The 18,167-nt window shown below is 38.9% G+C and overlaps 1 protein-coding gene across 4 annotated transcripts in view; it reads left to right on the forward strand.

The window, feature by feature from the left end:
* Positions 1-5,192: 5,192 nt before the first annotated feature.
* Positions 5,193-18,167, forward strand: part of LOC106074461 (uncharacterized) — a 56,562-nt gene continuing 43,587 nt past the window's right edge. The window contains exons 1-2 of one of the 4 annotated variants that reach the window (XM_056032548.1): positions 5,193-5,724; positions 11,281-11,371. In XM_056032548.1, coding sequence (XP_055888523.1) covers positions 5,722-5,724; positions 11,281-11,371 — 94 coding nt within the window. In that variant the 5' untranslated portion in view covers positions 5,193-5,721. Of the gene's footprint in view, positions 5,725-10,776; positions 10,806-11,280; positions 11,372-18,167 lie in introns of those variants that run through there. The other 3 variants (XM_056032550.1, XM_056032547.1, XM_056032549.1) reach the window with 3 other exon arrangements.

An 18,167-nucleotide genomic window follows, 5' to 3' on the forward strand; every position in this document is an offset into this window, starting at 1 on the left:
TGAAGAAACGAGAGAACAGACCAATAGCTCTACCAACGCTTTTGCTGTAGACGTACCTGATGTGAGTGCCTCCATCAGCCAGATAGAACAAGACAACGTTGTGTCTTTCCCCAAGCTCGTAGCTGAGGACATTAAAGACATCTGTCAATCTGCCAGTGCTGATGAGAGGAACTCGAATCTTGATGGCTGCAACCAGATGTTTGGCAAGAACTTTGTGTCGAGCTTTGCAGGGAGAATGCCAACTCCAAGGAACCCATCGGCAAGGTCTGCACTCAACAGACGTTTCCAACTGACGAGACCAGAGTGAGAAGCCCTGGTGATGGTCAAGTAAGTGAACTGGAGCCTGATGCTGAAGATGAGGGACCTTCGCAAGTGGAGTGCTGCCAACTTGCTCCACTAGTTTGCCCTTCGGGCAAGCCTGAAGATGATGTTAGCCACAATTTCCCCTCCTGTGAACTTGAAACCCAACCCCTATGTCTTTCTCTTCAAAGCCCTATGAAGAAACCTGTTAGACCAACGATCTCGGTGACCCCTGTCCTGACATATCCCTCCCCATGTGTTAAATGGCTGCTCTCAGTAGTGAGCGACCAAAGAAGGCGACTTTTTCTGAGTCCAAAGTGCAGTGCGATGCAACCAAGACGTCAGTGCACCAGGTGAAGGTCAACTGGAGCAGGAGAAAGAGACATACGCTGACTACAACACAGATGGCTCCATCGAAATGGCAATATAAGCCCATTGTCGCCCCCACCGATAGACCTCCTCCTGCATCGATTCATCTCCACTGCCCATGTCGTGAGATAGATTTTGTCCGGGACGGACAAATCTGAGAAGGGGACAGTGTTATGACCCTATTGGCGGCGCAAAAGGGTTAACTATAGGCTCAGCTGACACACACGTGAATCATTCAGGTCAGCGGGGCCATTGACAAGGGACAGTACTACGATTACACGATTACACGCAAATATGACCAATGTTATGGTCATGTGATCGAAAGCCTGCGTGTACGAGTGACACAGTGTGTAGGAAAGCGGCAGTTCAAGACCGGAGAGAGTCGAGACCGGGACTGTTAGTCGGCCATGAAGTCGGTCCTGGTTGAGTCCTCAGGTGTTGATGTACAAGTCCAGAAAGAGAGACAGTAGAGTTTTGTACGGTGATGTACAGAGTGACATTTTAGTTGTTGATGTTTGATGCCAATTGTCTAGTATTGGCTGTTATCTACTTATTCACTCATTATTAAAGTACCAGATTATTTGGAGCCTTATTGTCAAGTTCTTGATGTGTTGATGTGTTGTGTTGTGTTTAGCAGTGTTTACAGAAGGCCTGATTAGGAAGAGAGATCGTAACAATACCAAAAATAGTGCTCTAAGCGCCCCCCCCCCCCAGACCCCATTGCTGGAAATGGCGGGGAATCTACAATTTTTCGTCTAACTCCAGGAAAAAACATTCTAGGGCATAATAAATGTCTTCCAAACGAATAAAGGGTCAGAATGTAATAAAGATCATGTAAACACACACACACACATACATACTTTTTTTTGGGGGGGGGCGGGGGGGGGGGGGAAGAAAAAATTCCCCCCCCCCGAAAAAAAATCCGGGCGTAGTATACATGTAGGTATGGGAAGGAGGTTCAGATACATTGAAATCTAAAACCGAAAATATGGGCTAAAAAAAACACAATAAAATGTTGTACTTTCAATAATAAAGAATTATACTAGAATATATAAAATTAATGTAATCACAAATAAGAAACGGAGATTTAAAAAAAATGTTATTAGTTTTTCTAATAGCTAGACTTTATAATTGTTGCATCCAGGGATAGCTTGTATGCGTGATCGCCGAATATGTACTAGTAAAGAAAGTTTTCCTTTTTTAATTTTGTAAGCAATTAGTTAATAATTTCAATAATGTATGTTACTTATTGATATTTGTGCGTGTGTATGTTGTTGATACCTAATTAATCGTTCCCTTTCAACCAGCCTTTCCTAAGTAATAGTATTGACTTGTGGGGATGCAAGTTTCATGAGTACTACCTTTTCATTGTCTATGGGAAACATCGCAATGCATGGAACAAGGTTGTTTCTTATAGTGAAGCCAACGCCAAATATTCTTGCCAGAAGAATATCATTGCTTTCTGTAAGAGACCACTGTCTGCCAGTCCGGTTTCTTGCATACAGGCTAGATCAACGTTTAGTCTGCTGAGTTCTCTGTCGATGACAGCAGTTTAACTTGAATGGCATTAATGTTGAGGTATTTTTTTTATTGTATTGGCAGGTGCAGGTGAGCAGCTTGATTTTTTTTTGCCTAAGCACTAATCATCTAGTGGTGCAGCAACTGTAGTCTGCCCCCCCCCCTCTTTTTCTATTTATTAGGAATCGGATCAAGCAGATAGAGCGATGGACAGAACACTATCTAGATTTCTTTGCTACACAGTATACAGTAGACGATGTCGCCCTTGTGTTTCTACCAGATCTTCCAGCATTTGAATGCTTATATGAGCTACAGGGCCCTGATGATCTTAAAACAAAAATAAACAGCATGAAAAAAAGAAAATCTTCACGAAGGGAAGGCATTCCAATGCAAGTTGTTAAGCTCCCTGAACTCTGTAATCTCCTCTACGGCTACAGGGAATCAGGTCATATCCCACGGGACATGCGATGACGCAAATATAGTCACATTATATAAGAACAAAGGAGATAAGCGTGACTGCAATAATTATAGGGATATCTCTCTCCTCAGCATAGTTGGCAAAATCTTTGCTAACGTGGCACTATCCAGGCTGGAAGTGATAGCTTCTAGAGTCTACCCAGAGTCTCAATGTGTCAATCGAGGATGTGGGTTCGCACCTACTCTGTTTGGCATATAAATGCTACATTTATCTATAGCAGGAATGGCTCATTTTGTTTTTGCCACTTTGTTACACATAAACGTTAACTCAAATATGAATATTTAAATTAAAAATCATCACAATCAAAACATGTCAAGTATTCCAAGAAACAGATAAAGACTACAGGAAATTACAAAGTAGCTGCGATGATTGTCTTGCAAAGAACACATACCAGTCACTTCAATTATGTGTAGCCTATAAGTGTGTATCTATTGACCGTACTGACTTTCTGTATATGTTGTGGTTAATTGAAATCCGGCTAGACTTTTTCCATTGTAATAATAGATGCCTGGAGTTAAATTATGAAGAAAAATGTCAATAAATGTCTTATATATAAAGCAGAAATTAGTGCGTGTGTATGTATGTATTTTTATTTGTGTACATGGGCATAGCTGGGGGAAGGGGGTTGGGGTTCAACCCCCCCCCCCCGGAAATGAAATCCCCCCCCCCACAGGGGGGATCGGAATTTAGTGACTGATTTTTTGCTTTGATTTTATTTATTTTAGGTGAGATTTTAATACTTAAGTATCACTTGCCCCAGCACAGCAAAGGTGGTTTTGAGTTTAAAACCCCTTAGCAGGGGGGTTGAGTTTCAAAGCCCCCTACCATGGGTTTTCGCAGTTAAACTCCCCTCTTCTATAATACAAAGCAAAAAAAAATGCAAACGAAATTCACCAAATTTCACGAGCACAGTTATGGAAGATTTTGATTTTTAAACACCCTCCAAAATTTACGATAAACCCCCTCTTCAATATAAAAAAAGAAAATTACACACTCAAATTTCTATGAGCGTAGCCAAGGGGTTTTGAGTTAACCCCACCCTCTCTTCAGTAGGGTTTGAAGTTAAAAAATACCTCTTCAATACACGGTATAAAAAAAACGCAAATTACGCACTCAAAATGTTATGAGCGTAGCTAAATGGGTTTTGAATAAGTTTTGAATTTAAATCCCCCTTCAGCGGGGTTTGAAGGTAAAAAATACCTCTTCAATATCAAAAACAAAGCAAATTATACACTCAACATGTTATGAGTGTATTCAAAGGGGTTTTGAGTTTACACTCCCCTCCAGTGGAGTTTCAAGCTAAAAAATACCTCTTTAATTAAAAAAAAAAGAAAATTACACACTCAGAAATCTATGAGCGTAGCCAAAGGGGTTTTGAGTTTAAACCCCCCGCAAGCGGGGTTTGAAGCTAAAAAATACATCTTCAATGTAAGAAAAAAGCAAATTACGCACTCAAAATGCTATGAGCATTGCCAAAATGAGTTTTAAGTTTAAACCCCCTTTCAGAAAAGTTTGATGCTAAAAAATATAAAACATAAAAAAAGCAAATTACACAATAAAATTATCTAAGCGTTGCCAAGCCAATTGATGGTTTTGAGTTTAAACCCCTCTCCTACAGATTGCTTTTTTTAAAGTTTAAAACCCCTCCAGGTGGTTGAAGTTTAAAATCCCTTTACAGAGCGTTTTAAGGTGGAAAACTTCTATATTCAATATTATTCTAAAGCAAACTACAGTTACCAAATTCTATGACGTAGCTAAATTGGGTTTTTAATTTAAAAAAAACAACTCCAGAGATTTTTTAGTTTTAAAATCCCATCAGATGATTTTGACGATAAAACTTCCCTTTTCGATTTAAAATCTTAAGCAAACTACAGTCACCTAATTCCAAGAGCGTATTCAAGAGCGTATATCCCGCACTGGGGTAGCTCCTAGCGCTCCCCAAAACTCCCTTGATGGCAACGGCGGGGAGTCTACTAATTTTTCCTCTTACTCCAGGAAGAACCTATTTTAGGGCACAATAAACGTCTTCCGAAAGAATGAAGGGTAAGAATGTAATAAAAATTATGTACACACACATACATAGACATAAATATTTTTTTCTCGCTAAAGGGGAGGCGGAGGGGGAGAAAAAAATCCCCCCAAAGCCCCTCCCCCGAAAAAAAATCCTGGCTAGCCCCATGACATATATATATAAAAGTTAAGAGAAGCAAGGTTAAGGATTAAGACCCAACCCACAATAGTAGTACCCAAACAAAGGGCCGCAGGCCACGGGTCGTATCCGCTAGCACTAACTCCCAACTCTATGTATAATCATATATATATAAATATAAATATTACTAATATATAAACAGAGAGAGGAAGTGAGAGAGATTTGTGTAACTAATGCTGTTGACGAATTTTCTACCAAAAACAATTTCACCGCCCGCCCCCCTCCCCCCACTAGAAGGTTTAGGTCTGGTCTGCGCGGATATGTAGATAGATCGATAGATCGATAGATAGATAGATAGATAGATAGATAGATAGATAGATAGATAGATAGATAGATAGATAGATAGATAGACAGATAGATAGATAGATAGATAGATAGATAGATAGGTAGATAGATAGATAGATAGATAGATAGATAGATAGATAGATAGATAGATAGATAGATAGATAGATAGATAGATAGATAGATAGATAGATAGATAGATAGATAGATAGATTGTGTGGCATATCTAAAATATAATGTCATAACTGTATGCTTTTCTTCAGTAAATTTCATTAATATAATCTTCAGAAGTTATTACTGACAACCAGCAACTAGTAGTGTTTCTATTCTAAATGGACAGTGCAGAGTTTAGTAGTGATTTCCTTTTATCTAATGAGCCAGCTCTTGTTTTGAGTTTCTTTCTGTATTATAAAAGTGTTTTCAAGTACCCACTGGAATGTGTCATCTAAAATAAGCCGAGGTCATCTTGCAAATATTTATTCTTTCCTTGTTAAAGTTTTTTTTAATTTTTCTTTATATTTACGTATACCTACGTCATGCTTAATTCTTTTTGTAGGTTAGTTGTATGGTGAGTATTTCTTTTCTTGTTTGTTTGTTTGTTGTTTTTTTTTTTTTGCTTATAATTAGCATTTTGAAATCTTTCAAATCACAAATGAAGCAACGATAAATGCTATTTAAGAGCCGGGAAAAAATTTCCTTTAATTTTATATAACATTTATATGTAGATAAATCAATTCAATTTAAAAATTATTATAATAATTATTCAAATCAGATATTCCATATATTTACCATTGCAATCCTAACACCTATTAAATTTTTTAAGCCAAGGCAGAATTATGTGACACTCTGACAACATTTTCGATAGACACCATTCATTCGACTAAGGCAGATGGCTCTTTGTCAGAAGCTTTTGGGTGTTGTAGTTTTTAAAATAATAAATAAATATTGAAACACAAACGTGTCTTCGGTGATAAGAAAATCATTTTTTGGATGTTTTCTTCTCATCTGTAGCTACAGGTCGTTCAACGTCTAGAACATCTCAGAACAGATCAAAAGTTTTAGTTTTGTTTAGACAACAAATTTGATGAGGAACAACTTTTCTAATTCAACCAAAAGTACAGCACAACGACCAACCGCCTTTACTTTTCCCCAACTAATGTTAGGTACCCATTAAAGCTGGGTGGAATCAGGGGCGCCCAAAGATCCTGAAATTAAAGGTCCCAGTCTTCACCAGGATTCGAACCCAGATCCCAGGGTAAAGCCAAGCGCTTTACAGCTCAGCCACCGCACCTCCTCTAATTAAACTACGGGAGATAATTTGTAGAGATTGATTAGCAAGAGCTAGGACGTGGACATTCCCTGATGTTTAATTTCGTTCTTTGAGAGATATTTTGATTACTTTTGTGAAAACATTTTAAAACTGACCAAAAAAAACCCACAAGAAAACAGTCTCTATTTTTATTAAGACGAAGAGAGGAAGCCACAAAATATATAAAACTAGTCGACCGGCGGCGTAATATACGCCGCTATTTTGCATGGCCGGTCGTAAAGCTCGAAAGTTATTCTTTAAATGCATAGACGAATTTATTTTCTAATACAAACTCTTAAATTTCACTTATTATTCGCTTCCCTACCTAAACTTGGCCCCTCAAAAACCATTTCGCATAGGGCCCCATAATGGTTAAGTCCAACCCTGCTATTTATATATATATATATATATATATATATATATATATATATATATGGCTCCTTTTGTCTCGAAAGGCAATGGATGCGCCCAAATGAGTCACTGGTTTTGGCTTAATCTTGAGACGGGGCAGAATCTGGTGTGGCTAATCAAGCCAATTCTAGAACGGCAGACTTTGCCACAATTCGTACATGTGTATGCCTCTGATTTAGGGCTAGCAGACAGGGCAGCTTTCTTTTTATCCCTCTTGATTAAAACCGCTTCAATTCTTTTGTTCTCAGCAAGGGTTGTCCCAGCACGCACAGTCTGTCTCCATGCACTCCGGTCTTTGGCTATGTTTTCCCATATACTTTCGCTGATGCCTGAGGCTCTCATGTCTCGCTTGCAGACATCTCTATATGTTAGTCTTGGGCGACCCTTGGGTCTGACTCCTTCCACAAGCTCAGCATATAAGATATCTTTCGGGATTCTGCCATCTGGCATGCGGGTGACATGTCCGAGCCAGCGTAATCTTCTTTGTGTCAGGAGAGCATACATGCTGTTCATATTGGCCAATCTTAAAACTTCCTGATTGGAGACATGGTCCCTCCAAGAGATGCCCATTATGCGTCTCAGGCAGCGCAAGTGGAAACTATTCAATCTGTGCTCTTGGTACATGTATGTTGACCAGCTCTCACTGCCATAAAGGAGAGTGCTCACAATACAGGCGTTGTAGACTAGGATTTTGGTCGCTGTGGTCAATTTACCATTTTCCCAGACGCGCTTGGAGAGTTTTGCCAATGCTGTGGTAGCTTTTCCTATCCTTTTTGTCAGCTCGATGTCTAAAGATTTCGGTCTTGGAGAGACTTATAGTAAGGCTAAACTCTTGACAAGCAGCTGCTAAGGCGTTCACTAGCTTCTGTAGACCTCCTTGTGAGTGAGATACGAGTGCCGCGTCATCGGCAAACAGCAGCTCCCTTATCAAGATACGACGCCTTTTCGTTTTGGCTTTAAGACGTGCCAGGTTAAAGAGCCTTCCATCGGATCTGCTATGGATGTATATTCCGTCTTCCAGGGATTTAAAAGCACTGGATAGTACGACTGAGAAGAAGATGCCAAATAGTGTAGGGGCCAGTACACATCCTTGTTTTACACCGCTCTTAATGGAGAATGGCCTGGAGGAAGAACTTTCAAACTGAACGGTGCCCTGCATATTTTCGTGAAAAGCTGATACTAGTTTTCTTAACTTATTTGGGCAGCCGATTCTCTCTAGTACAGCAAACAGACCGCTTCTGCTAACAAGGTCAAAGGCCTTGGTCAAATCAATAAATGCTATGAAGAGGGGCTGCTTTTGTTCTCTGCTCTTCTCCTGTAGCTGCCGAAGAGAGAAAATCATATCTGTTGTAGATCTACCTGCCCTAAAGCCACACTGCGACTCTGGATAAACACGATCTGCCAGGATCTGTAATCGCTTTAGTAATACTCTAGCAAAAGCCTTTCCGACTATGCTAAGCAGTGAGATGCCTCTGTAATTGTTACAATCAGAGCGGTCGCCTTTATTTTTATAAATTGTAACAATGTTGGAGTCTTTCAATTCCTGGGGGACCATTCCTTGTTCCCAGCACAAGCTTAGCAGTTCATGGAGTGGTTTGATTAGGGCATGTTTTCCAGCCTGAATTACTTCAGCAGGAATGCCATCTCCTCCGGGTGTTTTCCCATGTGCAAGCATGTAATGGCAATGCTCAGCTCCTTTACTGAGGGCGTTTCGTCTAATTCCGTCAAAACTGGAAGTGATGGGAAGTTGGAAACAGCATTTGGTGAGATGGCGTTTTCAATCTGGTAGAGTTCTGCATAGTGTTCAACCCATCGTTCCATTTGCAGCGCACGATCGCTGATGATTGAGCCATCTTTTGACTTGAGAGGAGCACACTTGCTGGTGTGAGGTCCAAAGGCCTTTCTCATGCCCTCATATAGTCCTCTTATGTTACCACAGTCGGCACAAGATTAAATATCTTCGCATAGCTCCTGCCAGTATTTGTTAGCACATTGTCTCGCTACTCTTTGGGCATTGTTACGTGCAGCTCTGAGCCTTTTTAAGTTGCTTGGGGTGGGATCCTTCTTGTAGATTAGCATGGCTGCTCTCTTGTTCGTAGTGGCAGTTTCCATTTCTGGTAGACTAGCTTCAAACCAGTCTTCGCTTTTCTTGGTTTTGTTTCCAAAGACCAGTGATGATGTTTGGTAGATTGTATCACGCATAAACGTCCAGCTTTTTTCTACCTCAGTCACAGAGAAGTTTTTAAAAGCTTCCTCTAATTTGTTCTCAAATTTGGTGCAAAGATCAGGATTTTTTGTGCTAGTAGTATTCAGGCGTGATTTTCTTTTTCCCTGTGATGTGTGGATCTTAGTTGGCAGCAGTCTTGTCCGGCAGGACACTAAAGTATGATCAGTATCACAATCCGCGCTTTGGTAGCTACGTGTCAGCAGTATATTTCCAATGTCCTTTTTTCGTGTCAGTATCATATCCAGCTGGTGCCAGTGCCCAGACCTAGGGTGCCTCCATGAGACACAGTGCTGTGGTTTTGTTCTGAAGTATGTGTTGGTAATGCAGAGCTTATGGTATGTGCAGAATTCAAGCAGTCTTTGTCCGTTCTCATTCATCTTTCCGATTCCAAAAAGCCCAAGACAGTCTGGCCAGGTAGTGTGATCTGATCCTACTCTGGCATTGAAGTCACCTAGAAGGATCATATGTTCTTTTTGAGGAATGTTTGCAATGGCTTCTTTGAGGTCTTCATAGAACTTGTCTTTGTCCTCCTGAAGCGAGCTTAGTGTGGGGGGCATAGGCACTAATTAGAGTGACTTTTCCAGATGCTGTCATCATACTTATGCTTAGTAGCCGTTCCGAGCCACCAACTGGAGGGACTATCATGGGAAGAAGACTGTTCTTGACAGCAAAGCCCACACCATGTATTCGAGTCTCATCCTGTGCTTTCCCTTTCCAAAAGAAAGTGTAGTCAGTCTCGCGGAGCATGCCGTTTTCGGCCAGTCGGGTTTCTTGCAGGGCTGCAATGTCGATATGTAGCCTTTTTAGCTCGTTGTTTATAACTGCCGTCTTCCTTGCATCGTCGATCTGCCTTAGATCATCAGTGAGACCAGGACACATTGTCCTGACATTCCAAGTGGCCAGTCGCATGACAGGGATTTTCTTTTTCAGTTTAATTTTTCTTCTTTTGTTGCTTGGTGCAAGTTTCCAGCCTACTTGTCGTTTTAAACTAAGCTCTAAGGCAGGCTGTGGCGGATCAGCACCTAACTGACTGGGGGCTGCCCAGGTTGAGGCGGGCGGTAGCTGATCAGTGAGGCGCGAAGACCTCTCCCACCGTCAGAGACAACCCGTGGCGTCCATACATTACGCCAATCAAGTTGGACTTATAACCCGTAACTGTTGTCTCCCTTGTTGTTTTAGCCGCTTTGCAGCAGCACCAGAGTTTCCTCTCCGGGGCGCATTCCTGGGCCTTGGATAAAGGGGTCATGGGTGGCCCATGCGTCATGATCCCTCTCTCGACCTTGCTGATGTGATCCAAAGGAACGCATCGCATTACATTTGGCACCAACTCAGTTGCAGAAGCTGCCGGAGGGAATTTCGCAGCTGATACTCCCAACGCCTAAGGGGCTTCACTCCTGATTTCTCCTCGAGGTTGTCTCCCGAAGCCTCAGTACCGCAAGGCAGCGGGGGTTTGAAGTCAGAGTACCCCTCTCCTAGATGAACTGCCTTACTAGGCTGACGAGCTCCATCTGCCCGAATATATATATATGCCAAACTACAGACGATGACCACATATGACCCGTGATGCTGAGCTAATAATTAAATAATTTAAATAATTAAGCTGAAAAGCTGTTTTTTTTAATTTATATTTATTTTTATTTTTTTTTTATTTATTTATTTATTTTGCTGTGGCCGGTCGTAAAGCTCTAAAGTTATTCTGTAGGTACGTAGTAAAGAATGAATAAAATGCATAGACGAATTTATTTTCTAATACAAACTCTTAAATTTCACTTATTATCCGCTTCCCTACCCAAACCGGGCCCAGCAAAATCCATTTCGCATAGGGCCCCACAATGGTTAAGTCCAACCCTGATATATATATATATATATATATATATATATATATATATATATATATATATATATATATATATATATATATATATATATATATATATATATGCCAAACTACAGACGATGGCCACATATGACCCGTGATGCTGAGCTATCTGACCACTTAAATAATTAAGCTGAAAAGCTGGGTTTTTTTTTTATTTATATATATATTTTTTTATTTTTTTTGCTGTGATGTGGCCCGTGACAAAGAAGCAGTAAATGAATATGGCCCACTAAATGAAAAGGTTGTGCTTCATTGGCGTATTAGATAAATATGAAATTATTGTCTGTGTTACTTCCAGGATAAAACTGTTTTGCTCAAAAGAACTGACAACATGTTATTTATAAAGCAAGTTTTGTGTTTAAATCTATTCATCGCGTGCTTACTAGCAGGTAGGTAGATTTACACATTTTATTTAGATTTTTAAAAAAGCCAAATATAAATAAGACTTTAAAAAACAACAACAAAAGCTTTAAAAAACAACAAAAGCTTGTCTAATGGAAGGCATTTTTTCACTATTCGGCGATATAATATTGCTACTGGATAGTAAACCGGATAGTAAATAGTACACCTATTTAATATGCATAAAGTGGACCTCGTTCCATTAATGTCTGTTGTAGAATGTATTAATTTTTATATTAAAACAAAATAATGTGATTAAAAATAGAGCCATTATGAATATGCACCAAACATCGTTTATTATAAAGACAATGCGTGTTAATAACTTAATATAAATAGAAATGAAATTTTACATCATAAATGCGCTTTACATACAGAGCAGCAATGGCTGGCACATTTTTCAATTTATCTTGACCTTTGAGTAGGTTAGTTAACATGTTAAAGTGTTACATTCCTAGACTACTTGATGCTGACCAGACGTCTGTCTAGCTGTGAGGGTATATTTCCAGAGTAGAGATGAACAACTCCCACCCCTTTTTATAAGTGTACTCCATCACATTAAGTTTATTTAAAGACAGGTGACCACAAGTTAAATACTATGGACATAGGTTTAATGTCAGGGTATTGACACTTTCTAGAGGTCACACCTTTCGAGGGAACTGAGTTTGTTTACTTGGTAGTAAATCTTTATTAGGGGGCTGGACTACAAGAGCTACACCTCTACTAAGGTAACCAGGTATATTTCCCACCCCCTTTTATTTGTTTAGTCCATCACATTGAGTTCAGGTAACCACAAGTCAGATACGATGGACGTAAGCACTCTCTATAAGTCACACGAGGGAACTATGTTTGTTTACTTAGTAGTAAATCTTAATTAAGGGGCTGGACTTCAAGCCACCATCTACACGGGTAGAAAAATCTGAATCACGTGGCTGGACTAGAGGACACACCTTTTCAAGTGTGCTGAGTTATTTAAATATAAATCTCAATTATTAAGCTGGACTAAAGATCACACCTAAACGAGTGACCTTAAGCTACACAGAACACAAATCGCGAGATTTCATAGCCCAGTAAGCCAGTAACTTATTATTTTGTAGAAAAAAATCTATATTAGCGTAAAAGACATGACCAGGGCTATCTTTAAATTTTAAATGGAGAGCTAAACACCCCCTACTTTTTATTTTATTTATTTGGACCTTGACACACAATTTATTGATAGACAGAATGAAAAAACTCAACGTGCTAACAAAGGATATTACACTGTCAATAAATATTCCGTTTAAATACTCTTTCTAACGTGTTAACTTGAATATTACTCCTGCAGTTAAGTGTCTTGATTTCATAACGATATTCTTAATAATTTGTGACAGTCAATTAACTCCTTCTTATTACTATTTTTTTTTACTTAAGATGCGTACTTAGCCTTTGTGTATCAGCCCAGGGCGACTTTTACACACCTGACATCCATAGGCTTACTATAATTACTTTTGTAACAGTTACTGAAACCACTAATAAAATCAGTAATAATTAAGGAAGATGTTTCTAACATACGTTCTTTGCATTTAATGTTTCTTATAAAATAAAACAAAGATGTGCATGTTGGCGTGTGTGTAATTTTGCCTTGTATTAAAACCTTTAGAAAGAAAGCTAATTTCATTGTTTAATTCTTAGACTTAATAAATAAAGGAAAACCTTACAGTACATTTTAAGATCGCATACAAGAAATTGAACAATAATACAGCTGTTAGAGCTAGCAAACAAAGAAACAATACGCTGGAGCGTAAAAAAAACAACAACAACCCTTGACCTCTGTAACTAATGGACGCGTATAATTTGTCTATATGCTTGACTGACCATGCCAATGTGTTTTCTTTTTTGACTGACCACCCAACACTATTGCGTGCGTATGCCCAAGGAAAAAAAATGCGTGATGGTAACACAAACAACTATACACACTACACTAGGACTACATACATCCTTTACAGTTGGTGTCATCTTAATTTGTGATAGGCCTATCTGTTTATAAATACTGTTAAGCTTGAAAAAATCAATCAGTAACAGAGTTTAAAACAAGAAGGTATATAAAAGGAAAAAAATTAAAACCAACCAATATAGGTATGTTATTTAACAGTTTCGTAGAATGTTCAGCAACACAAGCTATGTACAAAACACTTAGGTATCCGGCTCCGGCGATATCAAAAAGTACTATCCGGTGCACCCCTAGTTTCTAAGCATCTATATAAAAAATGGTATTATGTTTATTGTTACAACTTTTTACCCAGAATTTATATGTCAATAACTCAAATTTGAAAAACCATCGGAGTTTCACTTAAAGGAAAGAATAAGAAATTTAATTGATAATTATATTGGTCAAGTCTGTTTTTTTATTCTAAAAAACCTTTAAATTGGCTATCTTAATTAATTGTTGTTGGTTTTTTTACAACTCTTAACAATTAAAAACTAGTGTAACTTCAAGAACTAACTTGTTGATCCTAATACAAATTTATACCAAGTGAAGCTAAATACTCAAACAGTAAATAATCCTGAATGTTAAATGTATAAATACAAAATAGCATCACTGTGTACAATATTAGGAGTATCATTAAGCAATAAAATAACAGGTGTGGCGGGATAGTCAATCTTTCGACCGTTCAGGGTGCCGTAATATTTAATATTTGTTCGTTAATGAAATAGGAGAATCGAAGACACGAAAAGTAGACTCTGAATGTAGAAACTACCAGGAAAAATGAACAGACCTTTATCTTTTATAGAGCATGAAAATAAGCCAATATGGTTAATTTGTATAGAACTGTTTGTGGCTTTGGGAGAATTTAGTGAGATTGACTACAGAAATCACCAGATGTCATAGAGTTATTAGAAAAATAGTCAATTCAAACGGAACCATCGTGGCAAGGTGTTACATCAGAACCATGTGATAATATGTTTCTCACTGTAAGGACACTATATTTCTGCGATTAAAAATAATGTTACAAAGCTTATATCACATCACTCTGTCTGTCTGCTAAATAGTTAGAACATGTTTTTTTCTATCATTTTTACGTTTTCGCATTAAGTTAAGACTTTGCAATTATTCATTGAACCTGACCAGACATGAATCAATCAAAACAATTAACCAATTAGTTAATTAATTGTTGGTGATTAATTTGTTCGTTGATATCGAAATAAGGTGAATAAATGCTACTTAATGAGATCTATAGATGTATATGTGGATTTAATCCCCTATTACGTTTCGACACTTTTTTCTCACACTTCCCATTTTAAGATCAAGTTGAAATTTTTGCAAAGCTATTCATAGTGAATGACAATACACAAATGAATCCAAAAATAATAAATTAGTATTCAATTATTAATTAACTGACATAGTTTGAGTTTAGGCACATCGGCACAATTTAGGCCATGTCGTGCCCGTAATCCTTTAAGAATCACTCTCCCTTTACGTAACAAGTGCTAACTTCTATATAGTTAAGTAACTGACATAGAAGAGGGTATCTGACTGCAGGTTGCTTCAGAACGAGATAGCTGGAGATTTTTACAAAGGCCACGGGATACCCAAAAGAAAATCCACCGCCAAAGACAGACGTAGACGGCGAAAAGAGAATCTAAATCGACCACCGATATATAATGGTTACGTTAGCATTGGATGTGGCAAACTCTGTGGGTCGCAGCTGGTGCTTTGTAGTCACGTAAAATATGCATACAAGGCTTGTATAAAGGTATCGAAGAAACCTGCTTCCAGATACCCCTTCCTCCCACCATAGAGATTGGACCGTAGCGCTCTGTCAATACTATAAACATAAAAGTTGCACTATAGAAAAAGTTATTAAATTATTACAATGCTATTCATAAATATTCATAACTTTTTACTTTATATTTTAATAATACACAGATTTTTACAAACACTTAGTAGATTAATTTATTATGGAACTATGGAAGAAAAAAAATGAAATAAATGTGCAGAGGTATGTTTGGTTATTGTGTTTTGCAAGTTTTATTAATTGTTTACACTTTAATTGCGGAGAGCCGTGTAGGTGACTTTTACTTTGTTGACTAAGCTAATAGAGCCAACAATAAGATGGTGCGCCAATGTTTAATTAGGTCTATTGATTCATTAAAACGTGTTAATATTTGCAAAGAAAAAAGAATTTATTGCTGTAAGACTACTGACTTAAGCGGTGTTTTTTCACTTTGACGTCATGAAAAATTTTCATTCATAAAACATTCTAGCCAAAATTAATTTTTCTATAATGAAACATTTTCAAACCGATATAACGGTTGACCTCGTAATTTCCCCTTGTAGCCAATGAATTGATAATTTTTTCAAATTTATATACATATACCTTGAAATTTTAAAGAAAATCGTTAGAGCCGTTTTCGAAATAAAATATATAAATATATATAATTATATATACATACATAGATTTCTCCTCAGCTTTCAATACCATATAGCCACCTTTACCTTTACCTTTACCTATCCCTTATTCTGTTGGACCGTTGGGGCACCAGGCAAGATTTGTCGACCGTCTTTCTCCATTCCTCCCTTTTTTTTGCCTTGTTCAGAACCTCTCTCAATGGCAGGCCTGTCCATTCTTTAATGTTGTCCTCCCATCGCTTTTTCTGTCTGCCTCTTCTTCTTATCCCTGGCACTGTTCCCTGAAGAAAGGTCTTTGCGAGCCCCGTAGATCTCGTAATGTGGCCAAAGGTTTTAAGCTTTCTTTTTTTCACAATAGTAAGCAGGTCGTCATGAGCTCCGATCGCTACAGTAACCCTGTCTCTGATTTCTTGGTTTGTGATGCGGTCTTTGAATGTGATGCCTAGGATCCTTCTGTAGCATCTCAATTCCATTGCTAGGATCCTCCTCTCAAGCTCTGCATTCAACGTCCACGACTCACAAGCATATAAAAATGTGGCCATGACCAGAGAGCGCATCAGTCTAATTTTGGTGCCGAGGGCTAAGCCCTTATCTTTCCATATTATTTTAAGTTTTGAAAGGGCTGCTGTGGACTGTGCTACTCGGGCCAATAATTCGGGTTTTGCTCCCTCATCTGAGACAATAGCTCCGAGGTATTTGAAGCTGTTAACACTAGTGAGCTTTTCACCTCCAATACTGATGCCTCTTTTAAAGCCCTGCTGGCTATTGGTCATAATTTGAGTTTTTTCGGCATTTATTTGCATGCCATATGCTGCGGAAGTCTTGTCAATGCGCATCACCAGGTCAGCTAGTTCTTCTTCTGTCCCTGCTAGGCCGTCAATGTCATCTGCGAAGCGCAAGTTAGTAATTCTTCTTCCTCCAATGCTAACAGTACCTTCATAGCCCTCGAGGGCATCTTCCATTATCCTTTCAAGGAAGATATTGAAGAGTGTTGGTGACAGTAGGCAGCCTTGTCTTACTCCAACTGTGGTTTTGAACCAGTCCCCAATATTATTGTTGAAATACACCGCACTGGTGGCCTCCTTGTAGAGGTTCTGGATAACTTTGATTATGTTTTTATTAATGTTGTACTTTTCCATTGTCGCCCAGAGTGCTCCGTGCCATACTCGATCGAAAGCTTTCTTGAAATCAATAAAGACATGGAAAAGATTCTCTTGGTGTTGTAGATATTTCTCACAGAGTATTCTGAGGTTTAGGATTTGCTCTGTTGTGCTGCGACCTTGTCTAAAACCTGCTTGTTCTTCTGATATGATGTTGTCTGCTATCGGTTTTAGCCGGTTTAATATGATTTTTAACAGTACTTTGCTGGGATGACTTATGAGGCTGATGGTGCGATAGTTTTGACAGAGTTGTAAGTTGCCTTTCTTTGGAAGGGTTATTATGAGTGATTGGGTCCAGGGTTTGGGCCAATCTCCTGATTGCCAGATCTTGTTGCAAATCATATAGAGTGCGTTTATCATAGTTTCTCCTCCCGCCTGAAGAAGTTCGCCAGGAATGTTGTCAACTCCGGCCGATTTTCCCTTTTTCAGGGCTTTTACTGCTGCTGCTACTTCCGAGCGAAGAATCGGATAGTCGTCAATGTTGGAAACTGTCGGGACATTTAGTATCTCTGGATCTCCTGAGATTTCAAAGTTATACAACTCTGAACAGTATTCCGTCCATCTTTTCAACACATCTTTGTCCTCGGTTAAGCATTTGTTGTTTTTGTCTTGTATTGTGTTGGTTCTTCCATGCTTTGAAGTAGTGAGGTCCTTTACTAATTGGTACGCTTTTTTGCTGTTGTTTCTATTAAGTCCCTGTTCAATTTCTTGACACTTATTCTCTATCCACTTTTTCTTCGCTTCTTTCATTCCCTTTCTAATCCGTTTGTTGACGCTTTTGTATTCTTGGACATATTTTGGGTCGGACAGCTTTTTCCCTTTAAGCTCCCGTCGCTTGTCACAGAGTTGGAGTATATCCTCTGTTACCCAGGGTTTTTTGGGCGGGCGGAGCTTCCCTAATATTTCCAGGGCTGTATCTGTGACTGGTGTGTTTAGCATATTGACTTGCGTATCAATATCCTGGTCATTGGAGTCCAAGATGTTGAGGGCTGCAAAGCGTCCTCCTACTTGTGCCTCGAATATGGCAGCTACTTGGGGGTCTTTCAGCTTGTCCAGGTCAAATTTTATCCTGGTAGGTCCTTGTTTTGTTACCTTTTTTAGGTGTACTTTAAGGGTCGTCATAACAAGGTCATGGTCGCTTCCAATGTCAGCTCCAGGAAAACTTCTTGTTTTAGCTGTATGGATGCTTGTCTTAAAACGCTGTTGCACCATGATATAGTCGATCTGGTTGTGGTGCTC

This window comes from Biomphalaria glabrata, chromosome 6, assembly GCF_947242115.1.
Source record: "Biomphalaria glabrata chromosome 6, xgBioGlab47.1, whole genome shotgun sequence".
NCBI lineage: Eukaryota > Metazoa > Mollusca > Gastropoda > Planorbidae > Biomphalaria > Biomphalaria glabrata.